The 19,308-nt window shown below is 44.9% G+C and overlaps 1 protein-coding gene and 1 long non-coding RNA gene across 11 annotated transcripts; one reads left to right on the top strand and one right to left on the bottom strand.

The window, feature by feature from the left end:
- Positions 1–2,682: 2,682 nt before the first annotated feature.
- On the bottom strand, positions 2,683–4,315 carry LOC125413363 (uncharacterized). The gene is made up of 3 exons (XR_007235939.3): positions 4,236–4,315; positions 3,502–3,582; positions 2,683–2,847 (listed from the first exon to the last, which is right to left on the bottom strand). It is a non-coding gene; the product is annotated as an uncharacterized LOC125413363 (long non-coding RNA).
- Positions 4,316–4,431: 116 nt separating this feature from the next.
- Positions 4,432–17,886, top strand: LOC125413362 (putative sperm motility kinase W). Of its 10 annotated transcripts, none has more exons than XM_087898932.1 (12): positions 4,432–4,543; positions 8,633–10,198; positions 10,615–11,018; positions 12,319–12,453; positions 12,643–13,663; positions 13,756–13,888; positions 14,927–14,995; positions 15,690–15,793; positions 16,387–16,458; positions 16,559–17,055; positions 17,146–17,280; positions 17,483–17,886. In XM_087898932.1, exons 2-3 carry the CDS (start codon positions 8,691–8,693, stop codon positions 10,634–10,636), a joined length of 1,530 nt encoding a protein of 509 aa, XP_087755058.1. In that variant the 5' UTR covers positions 4,432–4,543; positions 8,633–8,690; the 3' UTR covers positions 10,637–11,018; positions 12,319–12,453; positions 12,643–13,663; positions 13,756–13,888; positions 14,927–14,995; positions 15,690–15,793; positions 16,387–16,458; positions 16,559–17,055; positions 17,146–17,280; positions 17,483–17,886. The 10 variants fall into 10 exon arrangements, with proteins under 10 accessions (XP_087755058.1, XP_087755064.1, XP_087755061.1 ...); XM_087898938.1 differs by having other exon boundaries at positions 12,319–13,089; positions 13,513–13,663; XM_087898935.1 differs by having other exon boundaries at positions 12,319–13,089; positions 13,405–13,663.
- Positions 17,887–19,308: the final 1,422 nt, after the last annotated feature.

Below are 19,308 nucleotides of genomic sequence, written 5' to 3'. Positions count from 1 at the left end.
TATATATATATATATATATATATATATATATTTCCAATTTAAATTTTTTAAAATAATTTTTTGGAGGTAGGATTTTTTTATACCAGTGGCTGTCCTGAAACGAGCTCTGTACAATAAATAGGCTGGTCTTGAAATCGCAGAGATCTGCCTGCTTTGCTCCCAAGAGTTGGGATTAGTGATGTGCACCACCACCGCCCAGCATTTTATTTTTATTTTAAAAAGATACTGTTTTTTTTGCCAAGGGGTGGTGATGCAGCCCATTTAATCCCAGCCCTAGGTAGGCAGAGGCAGATGGGTCTCCATGAGTTTTAGGTCAGTCTGGTCTACAAGAGCTAGATCTAGGGCAGTCAGAGCTGTTACACAGTACACCGAGAAACCCTGTCTCGAAAAAAAAAAAAAGACTTTTGTTAAAAGCACCTGCCCTTGTGGGAAGTGACAGGGCTAAAGAGAATGGTTTTGTCTTTTTACAAAAATATATAAAATGATTTTGATTATTTCAGTCTTGCAGAGTTGACCTTCATCTTATTTTTCCCCTCCAGGATTATGACCTGTGTATCACCTGTTATAACACTAAAAACCATGACCACAAAATGGAGAAACTAGTTCTTGACTTGGATGATGAGAGCAACAACCAGCAAGCAGCAGCCACACAGAGCCCAGGAGATTCTCACCGCCTGAGCATCCAGCGCACCTTGCAGTCTCTGGTACATGCGTGTCAGTGCCGCAATGCCAACTGTTCTCTGCCTTCCTGCCAGAAGATGAAGAGGGTCGTGCAGCACACCAAAGGCTGTAAACGGAAAACTAATGGTGGATGCCCCATCTGCAAACAGCTTATTGCCCTCTGCTGCTACCATGCCAATCACTGCCAGGAGAACAAATGTCCGGTACCATTCTGCCTCAACATCAAGCAAAAGCTCCGGCAGCAACAGCTGCAGCACCGGCTCCAGCAGGCTCAGATGCTCCGCAGGAGGATGGCCAGCATGCAATGGACTGGTGTGGCTGGGCAGCTGCCCCAGAAACCATAGCCCCAACCCACTTCTCAACCTCAGCCCACGCCTCCCAATAACATGCCACCCTATTTACCTGGGAGTCAAACTACTGGTCCTGTGTCCCAGGGTAAGGCAGCAGGCCAAGTGACCCTCCATCCCCACCTCAGACTGCTCATCCCTCTCTTTAGGGCCTCCACCTGCAGCAGAAGAAATGGCAATGCAGATTCAGAGGGCAGCAGAGACACAGCACAAGACAGCTCATGTACAAATTTTCCAAAGGTCAGTGTAGCACCAGATGTCCCAGATGACGCCCATGACCCCTATGGACGTGAACTGCCTCCCATGGTCAGAGGTCCTGGGGTGGACATTTGGATCCAGGAATGGATTCCACAGGAATGAAACAGCAGTCATCTTGGGCCCAAGGAGGAATGCCTATTACCTATTGTTAGATAAACTGTGTGAGACAGATGCCTTGGCTTGTTTCACTTCTTTAACACTCATCGTAGTCTTAGCGAACACGAGGTCAGGACAGGACCGGAGATGAAGCTGGTAGAGCACTTGCCTAGCATGAACTAATCAGTCCCCAGCCAGCACCCCAGTGCTCATGGGCCTGCAAACCCTGTCCTCAGGGGGTAGAGACAGATCGAAAGCTGGAAGTCATTTTCAGCAATGCAGCAAATTGGTGGACAGTCTAGGCTACCTGAGACCCCGTCTCAGAATATAAAAATAATAGTTTCATGTATCCCAACACAATAATAAAGAAAAGCTGCTGCTATTTCCTAAGACTATTTAGGACCAAGAGGAAAAGGGAAGGACTGGCATGCCAACTAACTTACATGTAATAAACAGCTAAATTTTGACTAATTTTTCCAAAGTTTAGGAGATAGTGGCTTTCTTTGTTGCCCTGCTCCACGCTACTCCCCAAAGCAGCCTTTTGTGGCAACCATCTTTTTTTTTTTAAAAAAAAATGTGTACGCTGTTGTGTCTGCATGTACACTGCACACCAAAAGAGGGCACCAGATCTCATTATAGAGAATTGTGAGTCACCATGTGGTTGCTGGGAATTGAACTCAGGACCTCTTCAAGAGCAACCTTGAGCTATCTCTCCAGCCTGGCACTTGAGAGGCAGAAACAGGCAGATCTCTTTTGAAGGCAGTTTGGTCTACATGGCAGGTTCCCAGACAATCAAGACAACGTAACAGCATTAGGCATGAACAAAACAATGTTTACCACCTCGAGGTAAAACTCAGATACAAATTGCTTTTCTTCACAATTTCCATTAACAGTTTTTTTTTTCCAGTTAAACTAGTGTTTGTACTTAGTCCATTGTTTACTGAAGCTCTGCATTCCCTATACTGCCACTTTTGCACAGCAGGGAAGTGTTTGGGACAATGCAAAGCTACGACATTCCATCATTTAAATGTCAACTCAGCTCATATCAGTTGCTGGTCATGGGTGGTGGTGGTGGTGGGGTTAATCTAAAAGCTGGCCTTCAGTTTGCAGAGGGATCCTCAGTTTGCAGAGGACTGCTTCAGACTTGCAGACAGAGCTATTGTAAAGGAAAGTAACCCACTTTTTATAGTTAATCCTTAAGTTGTATTACAGAGCTATAATAATAAAAGCAGCGTGGTATTGGCATAAATCATAAATCAATGACATGGAACTGAAAATCAGATGTAAATCACATACCTACGTACTCCCAAGAGAAGCCCAAATACACTGTAGCAATTCCAGTAACTTCAACAAACAGGGCTGTCAAACTTGTTGAAGAATCCAAATTGATCCATACTTATCACATTGAAGAAAACTCAACTCCAAGTGGATAAAAGAGCTCATCATAAAACCAGATACACAGAACCTGATAGAAGAAAAAGTAAAGAACAGCCTTGAACTCATTGTCATGGGAGAACTTGCTGAACAGAACACCGTTAACACACATACTAAGGTTGACAACTAATGAACTGGACCTCCTGAAACTGAGAAGCATCTGCACAGCAAAGGACATCATGCAGACAAAGTAGGAGCCTACAGAATGGGACAAATGGGTTTTTTTTGTTTGTTTGTTTTGTTTTTTTTTTACAACTACACATCTGGTAGAGGGATAATATTCAAAATAATATAATGAACACACACAAAAAACTAGATATCAGAAAAACAAACCAATTTAAAGATTGGCTATAGGTCTAAATAGAGAAGCTTAAAAAGAGAAACTCAAGTGGCTGAGAAACACTTAAAATTAACTTTCAATATCCTTATCCATCAGAGATGTACCGATCAAAACAATTTAGAAATTTTATTTTACACCTTCAAAATGGATCAGTAAGACAAGAGACAGCTCCTGCTGGCAATGATGTGGAGTAAGGGGAACACTCATTTATTGCTGGCAGGAGTGTGAATTTGTTCAGCCACTATGGAAACCAGTGTGGCGGGTCCTCAGATAGGTGGGAATCAAACTACTTCAAGATCCAGCTATACTACTCTTGGGAATACACCCCAAAATGCATCATCCTACCATAGAGTTATTTACTGAACCATGTTCATCCAGGTGGGTTGTCTCCTATTCATCCTCTGTGGAAGTCTTTCTTTTTCTACCCTGAAAGAGACACAGATTAGAGACAGTCTAACACCACAGGTCCTAAACAACCTAGAAAAGAGAATTCCTGATGCCTGGTGTGTGGCTGCACTAAGACATTAGAAGACACTATGCTGGAACACCAAGGGCTCTCATGATGGTGACTTCAGAGCCAAAGCAAGCAGAGATGAGACATAAATGGAGAAATTTTACTAACTGTAGCACATAAGGAGAACATGAGCATTTTGGGGAAGGCAGTGTCTTCCTGGAACATAGAAACTATAGGGATTTGATTCAGGGAGCATCCACATATTTTAAGATGTGTGTGTCAGTTCTGGAAGGTGCTCACTGAAGGAGGACATGACACTCTTAAAGATGGTCAGTTTAAGGTCATGTATCCCATCCCATGCTTTTTCAAGTTAAATGAGAGAGGGCTGGCAGAGTCAATACCACTGATTGACTGTATCGATCGTGGTACCTAAAATGTAAATTGACACTGTCTGACCAGAGAAACACCCTTCAGATTGCACTAGTGCTACTTGGAGAGGACAGGGCATGTCGGGAGAACACAAACGCCCTAGAACTGACTGTGCATCCCTGCTGATGTCCATGTCATTAGCTCCTCCCATCATGTTGACTTATGTTTCTATAAACTGAGGTTAAATAAACGCTACCTCCTGTAAGTAGAACTCTCCCAACAACTGTGAGGAAAAATTACTAGTATAGTGGCTGGAGACAAGAATGTAAGAGAAAAAATTCAAAAATCACTATGGATTTTGCTAATCCTTGATTGGACTGTTGCATGTGACATCACATGAATTCCATGTGAGGTAAGCTAGACATCAGCCAATAGCAGGGCATCACCTAGAACTGGGATTGTCCTTGTCCTTCAGAGAAGCAGTTGGGTGCTGCGGGGTGAGCAGTTGGATTCAGTTGTTTCTCTTAGATTTGGACTTTTCAAAACCTGGAGGATCTCGATAGAGTGAGTATATTTCCCAGGCTTCAGTCTGGGCTTTTGTCATTTGGTATCTATTTATTTCTTTATTTACATCATTGGTTGGTTTGGGTTTTGATTTTTGCCTTTAACTTCTTTTTCCTCATTTCACCCCATTTTCCTTTTATAAACTTTTTTCTTTGTCATTTTTGCCTTTGTTTTTGTGCAATTTACATATTTAGTGATAGGTATTAACTGTATAAGATGAGGAATTTGACCATGACTTCCCATACCTGCCTGTATTGCATTTTGATTACATTTACCTGCTCTATTTCACTTACCCACCCTTTGAGTGTGACGAACTTCCAAATGCAGAAATGTTGTTCCCCCTGCTTGTTCATGACCCCTAGGAAACAAAATGTGACACTTGTGTTTGTGGAACTGGGATATTTGAAGTGACGCTTTCTCTAGTCCCAGGTTTTTCCTGAAAAGGCATTTCATTCACTTGATGTCTGATATAGGACTTACCTATAATGTTGTATGTACGCTATACTGTGAGCCAGTTTGTGTGTGTGTGTGAATCCTAATGTTCCTGGTGAAGGCATCTTGAACATAAAGCATGGTCTTCTTAATGTGGTGTTGAATTTGGTGTGAGCTACCTCTCATTAAGGATTATCTCTCATCAAAGATTTTCTAATCTGTGTTAGTCAATTGCATTGCCTGATACTGGGCTCTTTTTAAGTTTTATTTAATTGGTTTGAGAATAATGGCAATGCATCTTTTACGAACAAATTTGAAAATATTCCTTCCGTCATGTTGATAGGCTACTGAAATATTTGGAGAACATTGCTATTAGATGTTGAGATTATAGAATCCATCAGCTGTTTGTCTTGGTCACCATAAAGTCTTTCTTGATACTCAATAATTTCATAGTGTTTTGTCTAGTTTCATTTCCTAGACTTTTATATTTTCTTTAATTTATTATTTTCCTCCCTCTTGGATATATTTTTGTTTTTTAGTAGACAGAGAGGGAATGTCCAGAGTTTACAGAGGGACAGTGTTGTTAGGACAGATCTTTCCTTGAGACTAAAGGTCGTTAGTAATGACTGACACTCAGTGGGTATCTGAAGTTTTATTCCAACCCAACAATGGAAGTCTCCATGAATTTCAAGGTTTCTATGAGAAAGGGAGTTGCTGCAACACCAGGAAGCAGGCTTGGTTAATATGAGACCTAAGCTACATGTCAGAGGATGGGATCTGGAATTTAAGCTATTTGAAGAGATCATTTATAATATTCAGGGGTGGGTGGAAGAGATATGGTCAGTGTGTGACTGTGTGACAGCAATGACTCTATCTTGACTCCTGGGAAAATAACGGGTGAGTTGGGGTTGGATAGCAGCCTCTCTACTAAGGGCATTTGTCCTTTGGGGGAAAAAAATATAAACTGAAAAAAAAAATTTAAAAAATCACAGGTTCTTTTTTTCCTGAGCCTTGATTGGTCCATTGCATGTGACATCATACGGAGCTCTTGTGAGGTATGCTAGATACTAGCCAATAAAAAGGCACTGCCTGAGACTGGGTTTTGATGTACTTCACAGAAGCAGTTGGTTGGTGGGAGAGCAGTTGGATTCCATTTTTTCTCATATACTTGGCCTTTTCCCCAAACTGTTGGATCTGGACATAGTGAGTTTGTTTCTCAAGTTTTCTGTTTGGGCTTTTGACATTTGACATATATTTATTTATTTACATTATTGGTTTGGGTTTTAATTTTTTCCTCTAAGTCCTTTTTCTTCATTTCTAGCTTTCCCCCCCTTTTCTCGGCTTCTTTTCTTTGTCATATTTTTTGGCTGTGTTTTTCTGTTTTTCTTTCTTTCTTTCTTTCTTTCTTTTTTTTAAAATAAATTTAGTGGTATCCATTAACTATATAGGATGAGGAATTTGATCATGATTTTGATATCTATCTGTGCTCTATTTTGGTCATATTTGTCTTCCATATTTCACTTCCCCACATATTGAATTTGACAAGTACCTCCCATTATACAAAGGCTCTCCCCCTGCCTGCTCATGTTCTGTGGGAAACAAAATGCGACGCTTGTGTCTGTGGAACTGGCACATTTGCAGTAACTTTTTTCTAGTTCCAAGCTTTGTCCTGAAGAAGACATTTCATTCCATTGATGTCTGATCATAGGACTTAGTGTGCTATGCTTATTGACAATTTGTACCTGTGGACTAATCCTTAGTGTTTCTGGTTAGAGACATCTTGATCATGAAGTACGGTCTTATTGATACAGTGTTGAACTGACGTGAGCGATCTATTACTCTCATTCAGGATTTTCCAGTCTGTTAACAAGAACATTGCCTGATACTAGGATCTTTCTCAAATGTCTTATATGGGTTGAGAATTAGGGTAATCCTTCCTTTATGGAAAGAGTGTGAAAGTGTCCCTTCCTCTATTTTATGAACTACGTGCAGATCATTGCTGCTGTTGTTGAGATTGTAGAAGATGATTTCCAGTTTGCTGGTTTACATCCTGGGCTTTAGGTTTGCTGTTTCATATTTATATTCATGCTGTTCCCTTCTGCTTTTTATTTATTCTTCCTTCCTACAGTACCTTCTGACTGCATCTTCCCTTCGCTGCACTCCTCCCAGTTGCCCCCCACCTCCTCTCTCCACCTCATTCACTGCTCCTCTGTTTCCCTTAAGAAAAGCATAGGCTCCCTAAGGACAGCAACTGAACTCGGCATAACAAGGTGCACTAAGAATACACTGAAATTTTTGTTTTTGTTCCAGGGGTATTTTGTGCTTATATTATCTCTTTCATCATTGAATATTACCCAATGTTTATTTTTTAAAGTTTAGTCTATATTTCCCTTTGGTTTCTTTTTTCTCATATAAAACACATTTTCTTATTTATATTTATTACATTATACTAAATATAAATAGAATTTATATACATTACAAATATAAAACATTACAAATATAATATATACATCACAAATAAGCAATTGCACGATATACATGACTCTATTGTACTTTGTTCATATTTCCCTGCACTATTTTAGTGCCCCCACCACATCTTTATGATGTAGAGTATGACTTTATAAAAGCTCAGCCCCTACCTTCCTCATGATCCAGAAGAGATAGAGGAGACAAAGTAGATCCTACTTCTGTTTGTGGATCAGCTTTGTTTCAGGGAAAACCATATCTAGTGTTAGCTCTTTCCTTATAACATAACCGTTCACCAGTCCCTGTGCTGGCTGTGGACTCTTCCCCACAGTCTCTTGCTGTGCTGTGCTGTTGATCTATTAGTTTGTTACAAATGTTACTTCAGCTCCTGGGTGAGGCCATTCTGACCCTTTAGTGTGTTGCTGAGATGGATGTGCGATATCAAGGACTCTCATTAAAGATTTCACATCTCTGTTCATCACAGAAAGGAGCCTACACTCGCTCTATTCATTGAGCTCATTTGGTTGTAGGATCAGCGTAACACTGGCACAGGAATGAGTTCTGATGTCTTCCTTTGCTTTCTCTTTCTTTAAGTATGTTCTCTGACCCTGGTCTTCATTCTTCTGCAAAGTTTTGACTAATTCAGGGAATCCATGAGATCTTGGCTCTGCTTTGTTTGGAGCTGTTTCTGTTACCAGTTCAAATTTGTTGTTTATGATTCATGTGTTTGTGTTTTTATTTTATCTTAATTCAATATTCACACATGTCTAGGAATTCCTTTTATATTTTCTAATATCCTGGAGTGCAAAACTGTAGCATCCCTGAAAGACCCTCTGAACAGTAGTTCTATAGGTTACAACATTGATTTTCTATAAAGTAATTTGTGTCTGCTCTCTCCTGGTCAGTGTTTATGAGGAGTTTGCATTGTGACACAGTCTTGAAAATAACTCGCCCTCCCCTTCAGGGATCTCAGGGTTTTCCTTTGACGCCCACTTCACTGATTCCTACTCTGAACTTTCCTATGACTCCTCATCTACTGCTGTGGATTTGGGTTCCTCTAGTGTGTTTATATTCTTGAAGAGAATCGTTAGCTCATTGGCGATGTCAGATTTCACGACAGAGAACTGAAAGCTATAAACTTCCTGCCTAAAAGTGCGTTGATTTTTTTTTTTTTTTTTTTTTTTTTTTTAGGATTGTGTGATTCTGAAATTTCCCACAAGATAAAGTGGTTGAAATTGATCAAAACACCATGGCCAGCAACATGGAAGAGGACACTCTTGAAAAGGATTTCAAGATCTTACTATCCCTAGGTTGTGGTGCATTCGGGGAGGTGAAGCTGGCCTGCCACCTGCCCACTCAAACACGAGTGGCTGTCAAGGTCCTTGAGAAAAACACCAACAGTGTGGCTGACATCAGCACTGAAGTAAACATCCTTCAGTCTTTAGAACACAGGAATATCGTTCGATTTTTTCACATGATTGACACCCTGACAACCACGTACGTGATCATGGAGTATGTGGCAGGAGAAGACCTGGAGAGCTGCCTCAGGGCACTGGGCTGTCTAAAGGAGGAGGAAGCCAGAGCGATTTTCCGGCAGGTTGTATCAGCAGTTCACTTCCTCCACCAGAGACGCATCGCACATCGAGACATTAAATTAGAAAACATCCTAGTCGATGCAGCAGGCAATGCAAAGCTTTGTGACTTTGGTATGGCGATTGAAGTCACAGAGGGGCAGATGTTGGAGGAGATCTGTGGCTCCTTGCTCTATTGGGCCCCGGAGATCTTGGCAAGGAAACCGTACGATGGACTGGCAGGTGATATGTGGAGCCTGGGCATCGTCCTATACACCCTGGTCACAGGGCATTTTCCATACGTAGAAACCACCCTGGAGGCTATGCACAGGCTCATCACCACCACGATGTGTCCCATTCCTTACCATTTATCAAAACCCTGCCATATTATAATTGCGAGATTACTCATGGTCCCCACCTGGTACAGAATAACAATCTGCCAGCTTGTGGAACGACCATGGCTGGGCCCCATTCAAGACCATGTACCACCTGCCACTAAGGAACTCCTTCCCAGGGTTGTGGAGACTATGTGTACTATCGGCTATACCTGTGAAGAAATTGTTTCATCCTTAAAGCACAGCCAGCCAAATAACTTAACAGCCGCAATGAATATAATCAAATACAAACTGAGCTGTGGAGATAGCCATATGCAAAATAAGACCTGGTTAAATGTGACCCATGCAGCTCCCTTTAGCCTCCCTGTCGCCTTGAAGAGAAGAGCTAGTGAACCAGCTCTTCCTGCTGGGAAGAGTCACTTTCACAAGGAGGGTTTGGATGAAAGTGTCAGGAGGTGCAGAAGCTGTACCACACTCAAGAGATCCTGCAGCCTGGAGGTGATGCCGTGTTCAGGTAACACAGTCCCAGAAAAAGATGCCTTTATGGCTGATGTCATCAACTCTGCTCCAGAGAACACTGCAGTCAACAGGAATTCAGTTGACGGTCTGCCTGGCAATCTCTGCTACCCAGAGTCAACTCTGGATGGAACTTTTACCGGGTTTGTGAACATGGGCTTCACAGAGGAACCATCCATGGCTGAAGACATTCCCAGTGACCAATCCCAGGTGTCACCCACAACATCTGGATCCAGGTCATTCCGAGGCTGGAAACTGGTGAGGAAACGAATTTCCCAGGCACTGAGAGCACTGTGCTGCTGCTGCTGCCGCTGCCGTCGCCTGTCCACACCACGGTGAGTCCTGAATCCTTGTGTCAGGGGCTTCACAGAAAAGAGAGGACAGTGGAGACCTACGTGGAGTGCAGTTGGTTTGGTCACCCAGAAGGATTCCTCACTTGTATTTTCACAATGTTGTTTCAGTATTATTTATAAATGACAAGTTGAACCCACATAGAAGGCACAGATGCTAAGATGTCTAGTACGTTAGATGATACAGTTTCACAGTTTCCTGTTCATGTAAATACCCGCAATGCTGAGCCAGAAGCAGATAGCATAGCATGTGGACCACAGGGTGGGAAGAAAGGGAGTGAATTTTGGATAAAGGGGACAAAGTTTCAGAATGGAGGAATTGGTAGGGGAACTATGGCACCGAACATTTCTTTGTCACAGTTACTAACAGGGATGCTTTCATGTTTCTTTCTGCTGTGAAGTGTGGAAGTTGAAATGGCCTAACAGAATTCCAGCCCTGGAGAGGAGTGACTGCCAATGAAGGGGGCCAGGACAGGTCTCCAGAGTGCCAGGTCCCTCCAACCCAGGGCAACAGACTCCTGCATCCATCCTCCAGCTATTGGGAATCAGCTGCGAGTTTGTTTCTCCTTCAGCTTCTTCCAGCTCCAGCACTGCTGTTGTAGGAAGAGGTGGTCATAGGCACAGCTTCCCAAGGACCCTCTACCTCCCTAGCTCTGGTTGTGCTTGCAGGACGACTCACACTGCATGTACACAGCTGACTCTACAACCAGGAATGCCTTTATACCAATCTGGGCTGCTCTCATCTTAACTCTAACCTCTCCAACTTAATCTGTGACTGTCTTCTGGAAAGGACGGCGAGACCTGTGTGAGTCTCTGGAGGAGGGAGACGGGTGAAAGGAGATAAAGGGACTAACTGGGAAACTGGATTGAGACAGGAAAAGGGGAAATGAGAGGTGGTGTAGAACAAGGAATACAGTCTGTCCTGAGGAACTTCCTGTCAACAAATAACATGAATGAGATGGGTGTACTCTCTTTACACCTGTTACAGTGTTACAGTGTCTCTGGACATGCTAGAGCAGGAAGAAGCCTCCCCTGAAGAGCACATGGGGAGGGTCTAGGAACAGCCAGCAATGAGCATGAGAGGGCCTCCTCTGATGGTTCCAGCATGTGTCAAGGCTCACATGTAGGATGCCTTGGAAATTTCATCCTGATCTTTCCTGTTGAGCTAGGGTGTGGCAGGAGAAAAGGGAAGCCTATTGGTCGGTGGATTCCCATCTTCTTCAGTGCAGCGTAAGTCCTGTCTGTCAAAGTCACTCGAGAGGGACTCTGATTATTCCCTTGGTTTTTATTGAGGGAGAGTGAGATGACCTATTTGAAATACTGTCTTGATATGTAACTGAAGGATCAGGTCAGAATGCTGTGTCCTGTGTGATGTTATGTCAGGGCTACAGGATCTGGTGTCAATCTTCCTGTTATAGAGTCTCAGTTCCACCTCACTGCTGCCCTGCACTGTTGTTGGACATCTCTGCGTGGTCACATGCAGCATCAACACTGAAGGCCTCCCTCCCTTGTTTCATGGATCCTGTCGGATCAGGCTTCCCAGCTTCTAATAACCGGCCTCTGTCGACAGGACAGACTTGCACACAGGATTCAGGCTTCGGTCCTCTGTGATCTCTCCATCACCTCCAAACTGCTTTCTGACTGTCTTTAGGAAGGACTGCAGGAAGCATAAACACAGTAGGGGAAGGGAGTAATGGGGGAGGTAGAAGGAACGGGAGGTGGAGAGGTAAAGAGGAAATGAGAAGACCTGTAGAGAGAGGGCTAGTGTCTGTTCTGAGGAGCTGACCTGGAAATGAATCAGGAGAAAAGGACGTTTTGCTGAGGCAGGGGTCTTGAAGAAGTAAGACCAGGAAAAATATCTTCTGTAGAGTAAGAACTCTGGCTTCTTGCCAGCGATGAGGATGAACGTCCCTGCTCTGAAGGTTTCTGTCATGTGTCAAGGTAGAAAAGTGTGAGGCAGTCTTGGAAAGGCCTTCCTGACCGGGGCTACTGATTAAGGTTTTCTTAGGACAGAAGGGTGCTCCATCATAATTGGAGTCCTCCCCTGGTCCTGTCTGACATGGCCTATGGCAGGTCTGATGACATCTGTGTCTTTGTCCTCACAGGCTCCTTCATCCAGGCTTTCCATGTTGCCTCCCATCGCCTGATCCAAGAATCTGGCATCATTTTCCCTTCTCACAGAGGGATTTATAACTTACATTAGACCTCACATTACCATTGTTCTGCTCGAACGGGGGAACGTAAGTATGTCTTGTCAGGCCTGATTTTGAGTTCTGCCTCCTCAAGGCCAGCAGCCAGGGAACTTCTCTATGACCAATGCCCACCATAGGGGCATGTGCACAAGGAACCTTGGTCATCATGGAGCTCCTGATGACAGCCAGTGGTGCAGTGTGAACACTGGTGAGTGTGGGGTCTGAACTGTTTTCCAGGACACCTTCCAGGTAGGGATCAGCTTGCTGAGTTGCCAAGGGAACCGAACTCAATGGGTAATCCAGGGCCCTATCTGTGCGCATCATCCCCTGAAGGTAAGACTGAGTGTAGTGAGTATCTGTGTGTGGTAGAAGAGGAGTTCTGAAGCCTGGTCCTGATGTCGTGAAGAAAAGGATCCCATGAGGTCGCCTCTGCCAGACCCCTAACACAGAGGGAAAGTTACCATTGACTCGCTTGACAGAAGAGCAATGGGAGGCTGAGAGACTGCGGAGGTGTGACAAGGGAGGAACCATCTTCTCTGTTGTACTTGGCATCTGGCTTCCATTCTGACCATCTGACCTTTTAGCAAACTCTGTTTCATATTGAAAACTTTGGCCTGATCTTCATCCCAGCAGGACAACAGCCAGCTTGTGTGGTCACATACTTTCTAGAACCCTGACCATCTGGTGAGTCCCACATCCACAGAACAAGAAGCAGCTCGATTAGGGGGTGAGAGTGATTTCAGTTTGTGGGCATCAACTAGGGTCAGGTCTTGTTTCTGTTGCTTATCAGTGAAGCCAGGCTTGTGAAATGGTTGAGGGTTCTGTTGAATTCTGGACATGAGATAGGGAAATTTCCTGAATCCACATTTTATATTTTGTGTTTTGAAACTGGATCTCACTATATAGTTCTGGCTGTCCTGAGGCTCTCTATGAAGAGCACGCAGATCTCAAACTCATAGAGATTGACCATGTACCCCGCCTCCATTTGCTACATTACAGGTGTCCATTGCCATGCCTGGCTTCAAGAGTTGTATGGCATCAATGGTAAGTTCCTCCAAACAGCTGATGCAGAATCGTATCAGTTCTGTGCTTTTTTCATCTTGACAGGGTCAGGACTGAACTGAAGATACTTTCATCCTTGATGGACTAGAAACAGGGGGCAAAATCCAAACCTAACCTTCAGAATAGAAGGTTATGTACAGCATGAACAGACACCTGGATGTAAGGAATGCCATCAGGAGTTCTTCTGTGGACACAAGTCAGTGGGCTGGGGACATGTGTCATTGCTGATACATCCTTGGTATCAAGGCACAGAATATTAAAGCCTATGCTCCAACCGTGTTTTCACAGAATCTCCACCTGAAGTCTTAGCACAAGTCATATGACTTCTTACTGACCAATCATCAGAATCCAGATCGGTTTCCTGGTGTGATTGACTGAGTTCTTTCCATTTGGGCCATGAGAACAAGGCTGAGGACTTAAGGTTTGTCACTGAGACACTGGGCTCCTCTTTCACTCTAAGGACACCAGTGCTAGAGGCAGCGCACGAAGCCACAATTTCTAGGTAGGAGCTTCCAGCCCTACTCATCCAACACACAGAGAGAGTCCACTTGGCTGCTGGCTTCCACATGGATGCCCCAGTGATTTCTTTACTTGGTTTGGTTTGGTTTTTCGGCCATTGAATCTTCTTCATACTTGCTGGCTAATGGGGATCCCAGAGGTGCCGGAGTCCTGATACTGAACCAACTAGGACTCTGCAGCACACGCTGGACTCTCCGTGAGGGTAGAGGTGATCATTCCCCTCCCCAGGACATTGTGGACCATCTCTTTGGGACCACCGTCCTCAGTGTTCTGTCATTCATGTTCCGACTCCTTCAGACCTCCAGATTTTCCATATGAGAGAAAACAGACCTCTTTGGTTTTTGGGACTTGCTTGCCACACATAACATAGCATGTTAAGATGCACATGTATTCTGGAAAATTTCACTCTTGATGCTGAGCATGTGCTCTTTCCCATATCTTCAGGTAGTTATTTTATCAATTTTTTTATTTCATCAATTTTTTAATACTTGAAACTGTCATCTGTCTTTTGCAACTGGTGCATTAACTTGTTTACCTATCTGTGTTAGTAAATTTCCAAGTCTGACATCTAAATCTACACTATATAGCCACTATATAGCCACGTGGCAATATACGGATTAATAGAAATGGGTTGAATCAAGATGTAAGAGTTAGCTATAAGAGGCTAGAGCTAATGGGCCAAGCAGTGATTTAATTAAGACAATTTCTGTGGGGTTATTTCGGGGCTAAGCTAGCTGGGATGAACAAGCAGCACTCTCCTTGAAACAGAGTTCCTTCTCCTCCTTCATCTACCTCTACTCCCTGTGGTGTGCCACCTTCATTTATCCCAAATTCTGCACATCAGAAAAGACAGTCATACTGTGTGCGGCTCTGGTTACTGTGTTTCTGGAGGGGCCTCACTGTAGGGAGTTTTATCAGAACTGTACTTTTCTCCTGACAGGAAAGTGGCCATCTGCTGGAGGAAAATGGGCATCACTTTGGAATGCTGAGACTTTGCTCCACTTTGGAAGTGAGTAGGGCTTACCTAGCCTAGGACACAGGGTCCAGAGGTGGGGCCAGAACTCTCACACCTACTTTATACCCAGGCCCCACTGGTCACAGGGGTCAGGCCTAGGCAGCCTTGTTGATCATAGGACTAGAGCTGTTGACCAAAGCTAGGCAGTCTGCTCCGTTGTCCTGCTGGGCTAATTGCTTAAGTGCTGTCGGGTGCACGTGGCAGGCAGATCGCTGCTCCATGCAGTGAAGGAGGGCCACTCTGATGGGGTTGAATGCCAATGCTCTTCTGTGGGCAGCACATGGCTAAGGGCATCACTGACACCACTATGTACCAGCCTGTGGTAGCTGAGAAGTGTTTGGTTTCTGCTCTAAACTTGGCTCTGGCTTATAGTTTAGGAAACATCAGGCTGGCCAGGCAGGCTTCCCTCTATCCCAAGGGAAAGTGGTCATTGAGCTTGTGTTACAGAGGACGAGAAAGATAATGAGAAACAACACTCAAGGCAGGGCTTCAGTGGGATGTTGAGAAAACTTGATGTAGGTGGCACATCTCTCCCGTCCAATCCTAACACCACTGGGGAGGGACAGTTTAAATAAAAGAGGGTGAACATCTTCTCATACAAGGGTATTATAATAACAATGACACATGAGATAGATGGCGTTCACTCTCACTCCCTAGTGACTTAGTCTTCGTTGGGTTCCACATCCAGGAGCATGATGGTTCACACATCGAACAGGGAAACCGGCCCAGAGGTGTTGAGCTGCTTTCTCCATGGCAGTTGGCTGATCTGTTGATCAGTGAGTGACCACTGAGGCAAGTCAGTCCTGATGTACTTTACTGTCACCAGTGCCTAGGCAAGGGACACTTGGGGACTGTGACCAGGTCATGGAATCTCAGGAGAGACAGCTCAAGTGGACCAGGGGTTCCAAACCCATCTGATCATCTCTAAGAACGTGACTCTCAGAATGCAGACATGATGCCCAAGAGGCCTGAGGTCAATGTATGTATTTTTTTATATCACTGGCCACTAGAGGGAGCCTGTTGTGGCCTTTAGACTGTTACCTGAGATCAGTCAACTTCTGATCAGGCTCACACATTTAACATCCTCCTTCCCCACTGTCTCCCTGATGGAGACAACAGGAAGAGGTGCAGTCAACACCAGCTATTTATACCCAGGTCTCTACACACACCACCCCAACGTTGCTCAGTACTATTTTCATTGAAGTGGGGAAAACTGAGTCCCAGAGATGCTCAGAAAGCTTGCTCTTTGGACAAAGCATGACTGGTCGGATCCCTGTTTAAATTCCTTGTCCCCAGCTACGATGACCATTGTGGTAGCAGCCTGGGTCCCCTGTAGTCTCAGAGGTCAACCCCAGAACTCTCATTGACCACCCTTCTCTCCTCAGATCTCTAGGTTCTGTTGGACATGCTCTGGGACAAAGCTCACTGTCACCATATGTGCATCCTGTGTCGTCCAGGCAAGTGTTGAATGAGATGGGCTGCAGGAAGCACAGTGCCCAGACACAGATGTGTTGGTGGGAACCTGCTCTCCTCCCTGACCCTAGAGCCTTTTCACAGGACAGGAGCAGGGAAGCCAGAAGAAACCAATCCCTGCAACCAGAGCTTCCTGTGGAGTCCATGCTGAGTTCTCCCTCAGAAAGGCCACACAAGGAAGTGGACATTGACCCGTCCTTATTAGATCCTGAATCCCACCAGAAAGAACCCTGCTATTTTGTGAATGACCACAGCAGAAGGACTGGTGAGTGAATCTCTCTGCCAGCCCTGTTATTAGTCTAAAATAAGCCTTCTCTTGTAGGTGCCTGACCTGAGGATGTGCACACTGAGTATTAGTGACCTTGAGGGAGGAGTCGGCCCTCACTGTCACTTCTCATGGATGACTAGCATGTCATTGCCTGAGCTCTTGAGGATCTCAGAGGCTCCACTGGACGTTATGAGGACACTCTGTGGAGGACAAAGAAATAGCTGCTCTTCTACCTTCCAACTACAGACAACCACCCAAGTTACCAGCAAAATCTGCGGGATCTACAGGAGGGCCCCCTTGTGAAAGCCTCCCAGTGGGTAGATGCTGTTGTATCCCTGCCCAACTTAGACCCCCTTGCAATTTGGCAGTGCAGAACATGACCTGTGCCTCTTTGTGCTCACAGATAACCCGGAAACTCTGCGTGAGCAGGCTAAGAAATTATTGGAAAAGAGCCGTGGGAAATGAATGTGCTTCTCTTTCTGACTGGATCATCTGAGAAGGATCATCCAAGAAGTGTCCAGGGACCCCCTGTCCCAAGGTACCAATAACATGAAGAGGGAGAACTTGAGGTCATACAGTTGGGTCAGACTCACTGATATTAGATAGAGACATTTTACAAACAAACAATTCTTGAAGTACTTGGTCTCAGAACACATGATTCACAGAAATCCAAATTGATAGCTCTCAGGGTCTACCAGTTGCTATTTCCAAGGTGATAGATCTTTACCTTTTGTCTACAGACTCAGTGAAGTCCAGTCTGATGCTCAAACACCAAACGGAACAACCAACTGTACCTAAACCTAGAAGAGATGGAAGAAGGCAGAAGAGATTCCTCCAGAACCTACACTGTGGTTCTAGTACATCCCAGAAAGCCCCAGAGATCCAGAAAGGACTCCAGGGAAGTATGGAGACTGGACACATGGGACAGAAAGCTCAGCAAAGGACCCAGTTACATCCCGTCAGCTGATTTTGTCATGGACGCCCATGGAAGTCAAGGAAGAGAAAACTGTCTGTACATGAAAGCCTGCAGAAGTGTGAAAAACAAAGACTAGGGAATCCACTGGAAAGCTAAACACAGCCACCATTTCAGCTGACCCCAAATAAAACACTATAATGTTCACATAAGCGTAATTGAAGAGAAGTTTGTATGTTCCTGCCTTACAGAGAGAAAGAGCAGAAATAACATGGAGAAGAGGAACTGTGGACATGGGAGCCCTGAGGTCTCCAGCCAAGAAACACAGAGCTGGAGCGTGGCTGGAGCAGAGGGAGCCTGGCCCCTGACACACCCCAGGAGACAACAGACCCCTGTCAGTGTACATCGTGTGGTTGGGAGGTGGACATGTGGTGTGTGCTGTACGGTGTGATGAGGGCTGACCCTCTCCCATTGTGTGGGATGGAGACGATAAGAGCACAGTCAGGTGGGGAAGCAGCAGAGTCCGATACCTAGACACTTTATTGTGCTAGGCATGCTCCTCCCCTGTTAACCCCTTACATACATCATCAGTTTAAGGACATGAAGGACACCCCTCACTCACACTCACCACATATTTTTCTAGGGATCAGGCCTAGAGTTTCACTCCCTTCTGCTGTCAAAACACAATGCTAAGTAACAGACCCTGCTAGAAATCCCTCCAACCGCAGTGACAACTGAGATCTGATGGCAGATATCTGGCATTGTTGGACACTTCACCTCCTGTCCATGGCACATACCTACTGCTAGGTTCGGGCCTGTGTGGACGCCTCCTGCCCTGACACATATGACTCCTTCCCTGACTAGGTATAATTCACTGCTGGACACCACACTCGTTCCACATCACCTGCTTTGCAAACTGTCAGACCCTGCTGAATAATCTCCCCCACCCTCCCCGTCACACACATAAAGCCTCAAATACATTCCTAAATATTGGCCCATGAAAGAGCCCCCACCTAACCACATATTAGCTCTAGGTACCAGGCCCTGTTGAGCAAACCAATCCCCACACCTCATATGAATACCGAGGCATTGGACCCTGAATGAGACTCCCATAACCCCACAAAGTGCCTGTTATCTGGTCCTGCTGGATCATTGCCACTCTGCCCTAAACACACTGCTTTTATTTGGGCCCCACAAGACACCATCACACCATGGAAGGTCCACATGCAGCGAAAGGTATCAGACCCTCTTCTGCATCCCACCACACAAGCGGCATTCTCAGGCCCTGAGGGACATCCCATGACCTGAACTCACATATAATTTAAGGGTATCATACCTTCTTGATATCCAAACACTCTAACCATGATAACTCCTATGATGTCAGTTTAAGACCCTTTAAACACACACACACATCACCCGGCAGCAGTCTCAAATACATTTCTAGGTATCAGGCCCTGGTGACACTCCCTAATGCCTCATACACACTCTGAAGTGTCAGGTACCCCTGGATATCAGACCAACACCGCCATTCTACTCTAATATGAACAGGCCGGCACAGTCACTAAGTCACCCCATCAGCTAACATGTATTTATCAGGCATGGGGCCCTGCTGGATACCCCCTCCTCCTGCTCCCCACTGGTGTTCACCCCTGC

Source organism: Myodes glareolus, chromosome 19, assembly GCF_982192425.1.
Source record: "Myodes glareolus chromosome 19, mMyoGla1.1, whole genome shotgun sequence".
NCBI lineage: Eukaryota > Metazoa > Chordata > Mammalia > Rodentia > Cricetidae > Myodes > Myodes glareolus.
The sequence above is the reverse complement of the archived record's forward strand: the minus strand, read 5'-3'. Positions and strand labels throughout refer to the sequence as shown.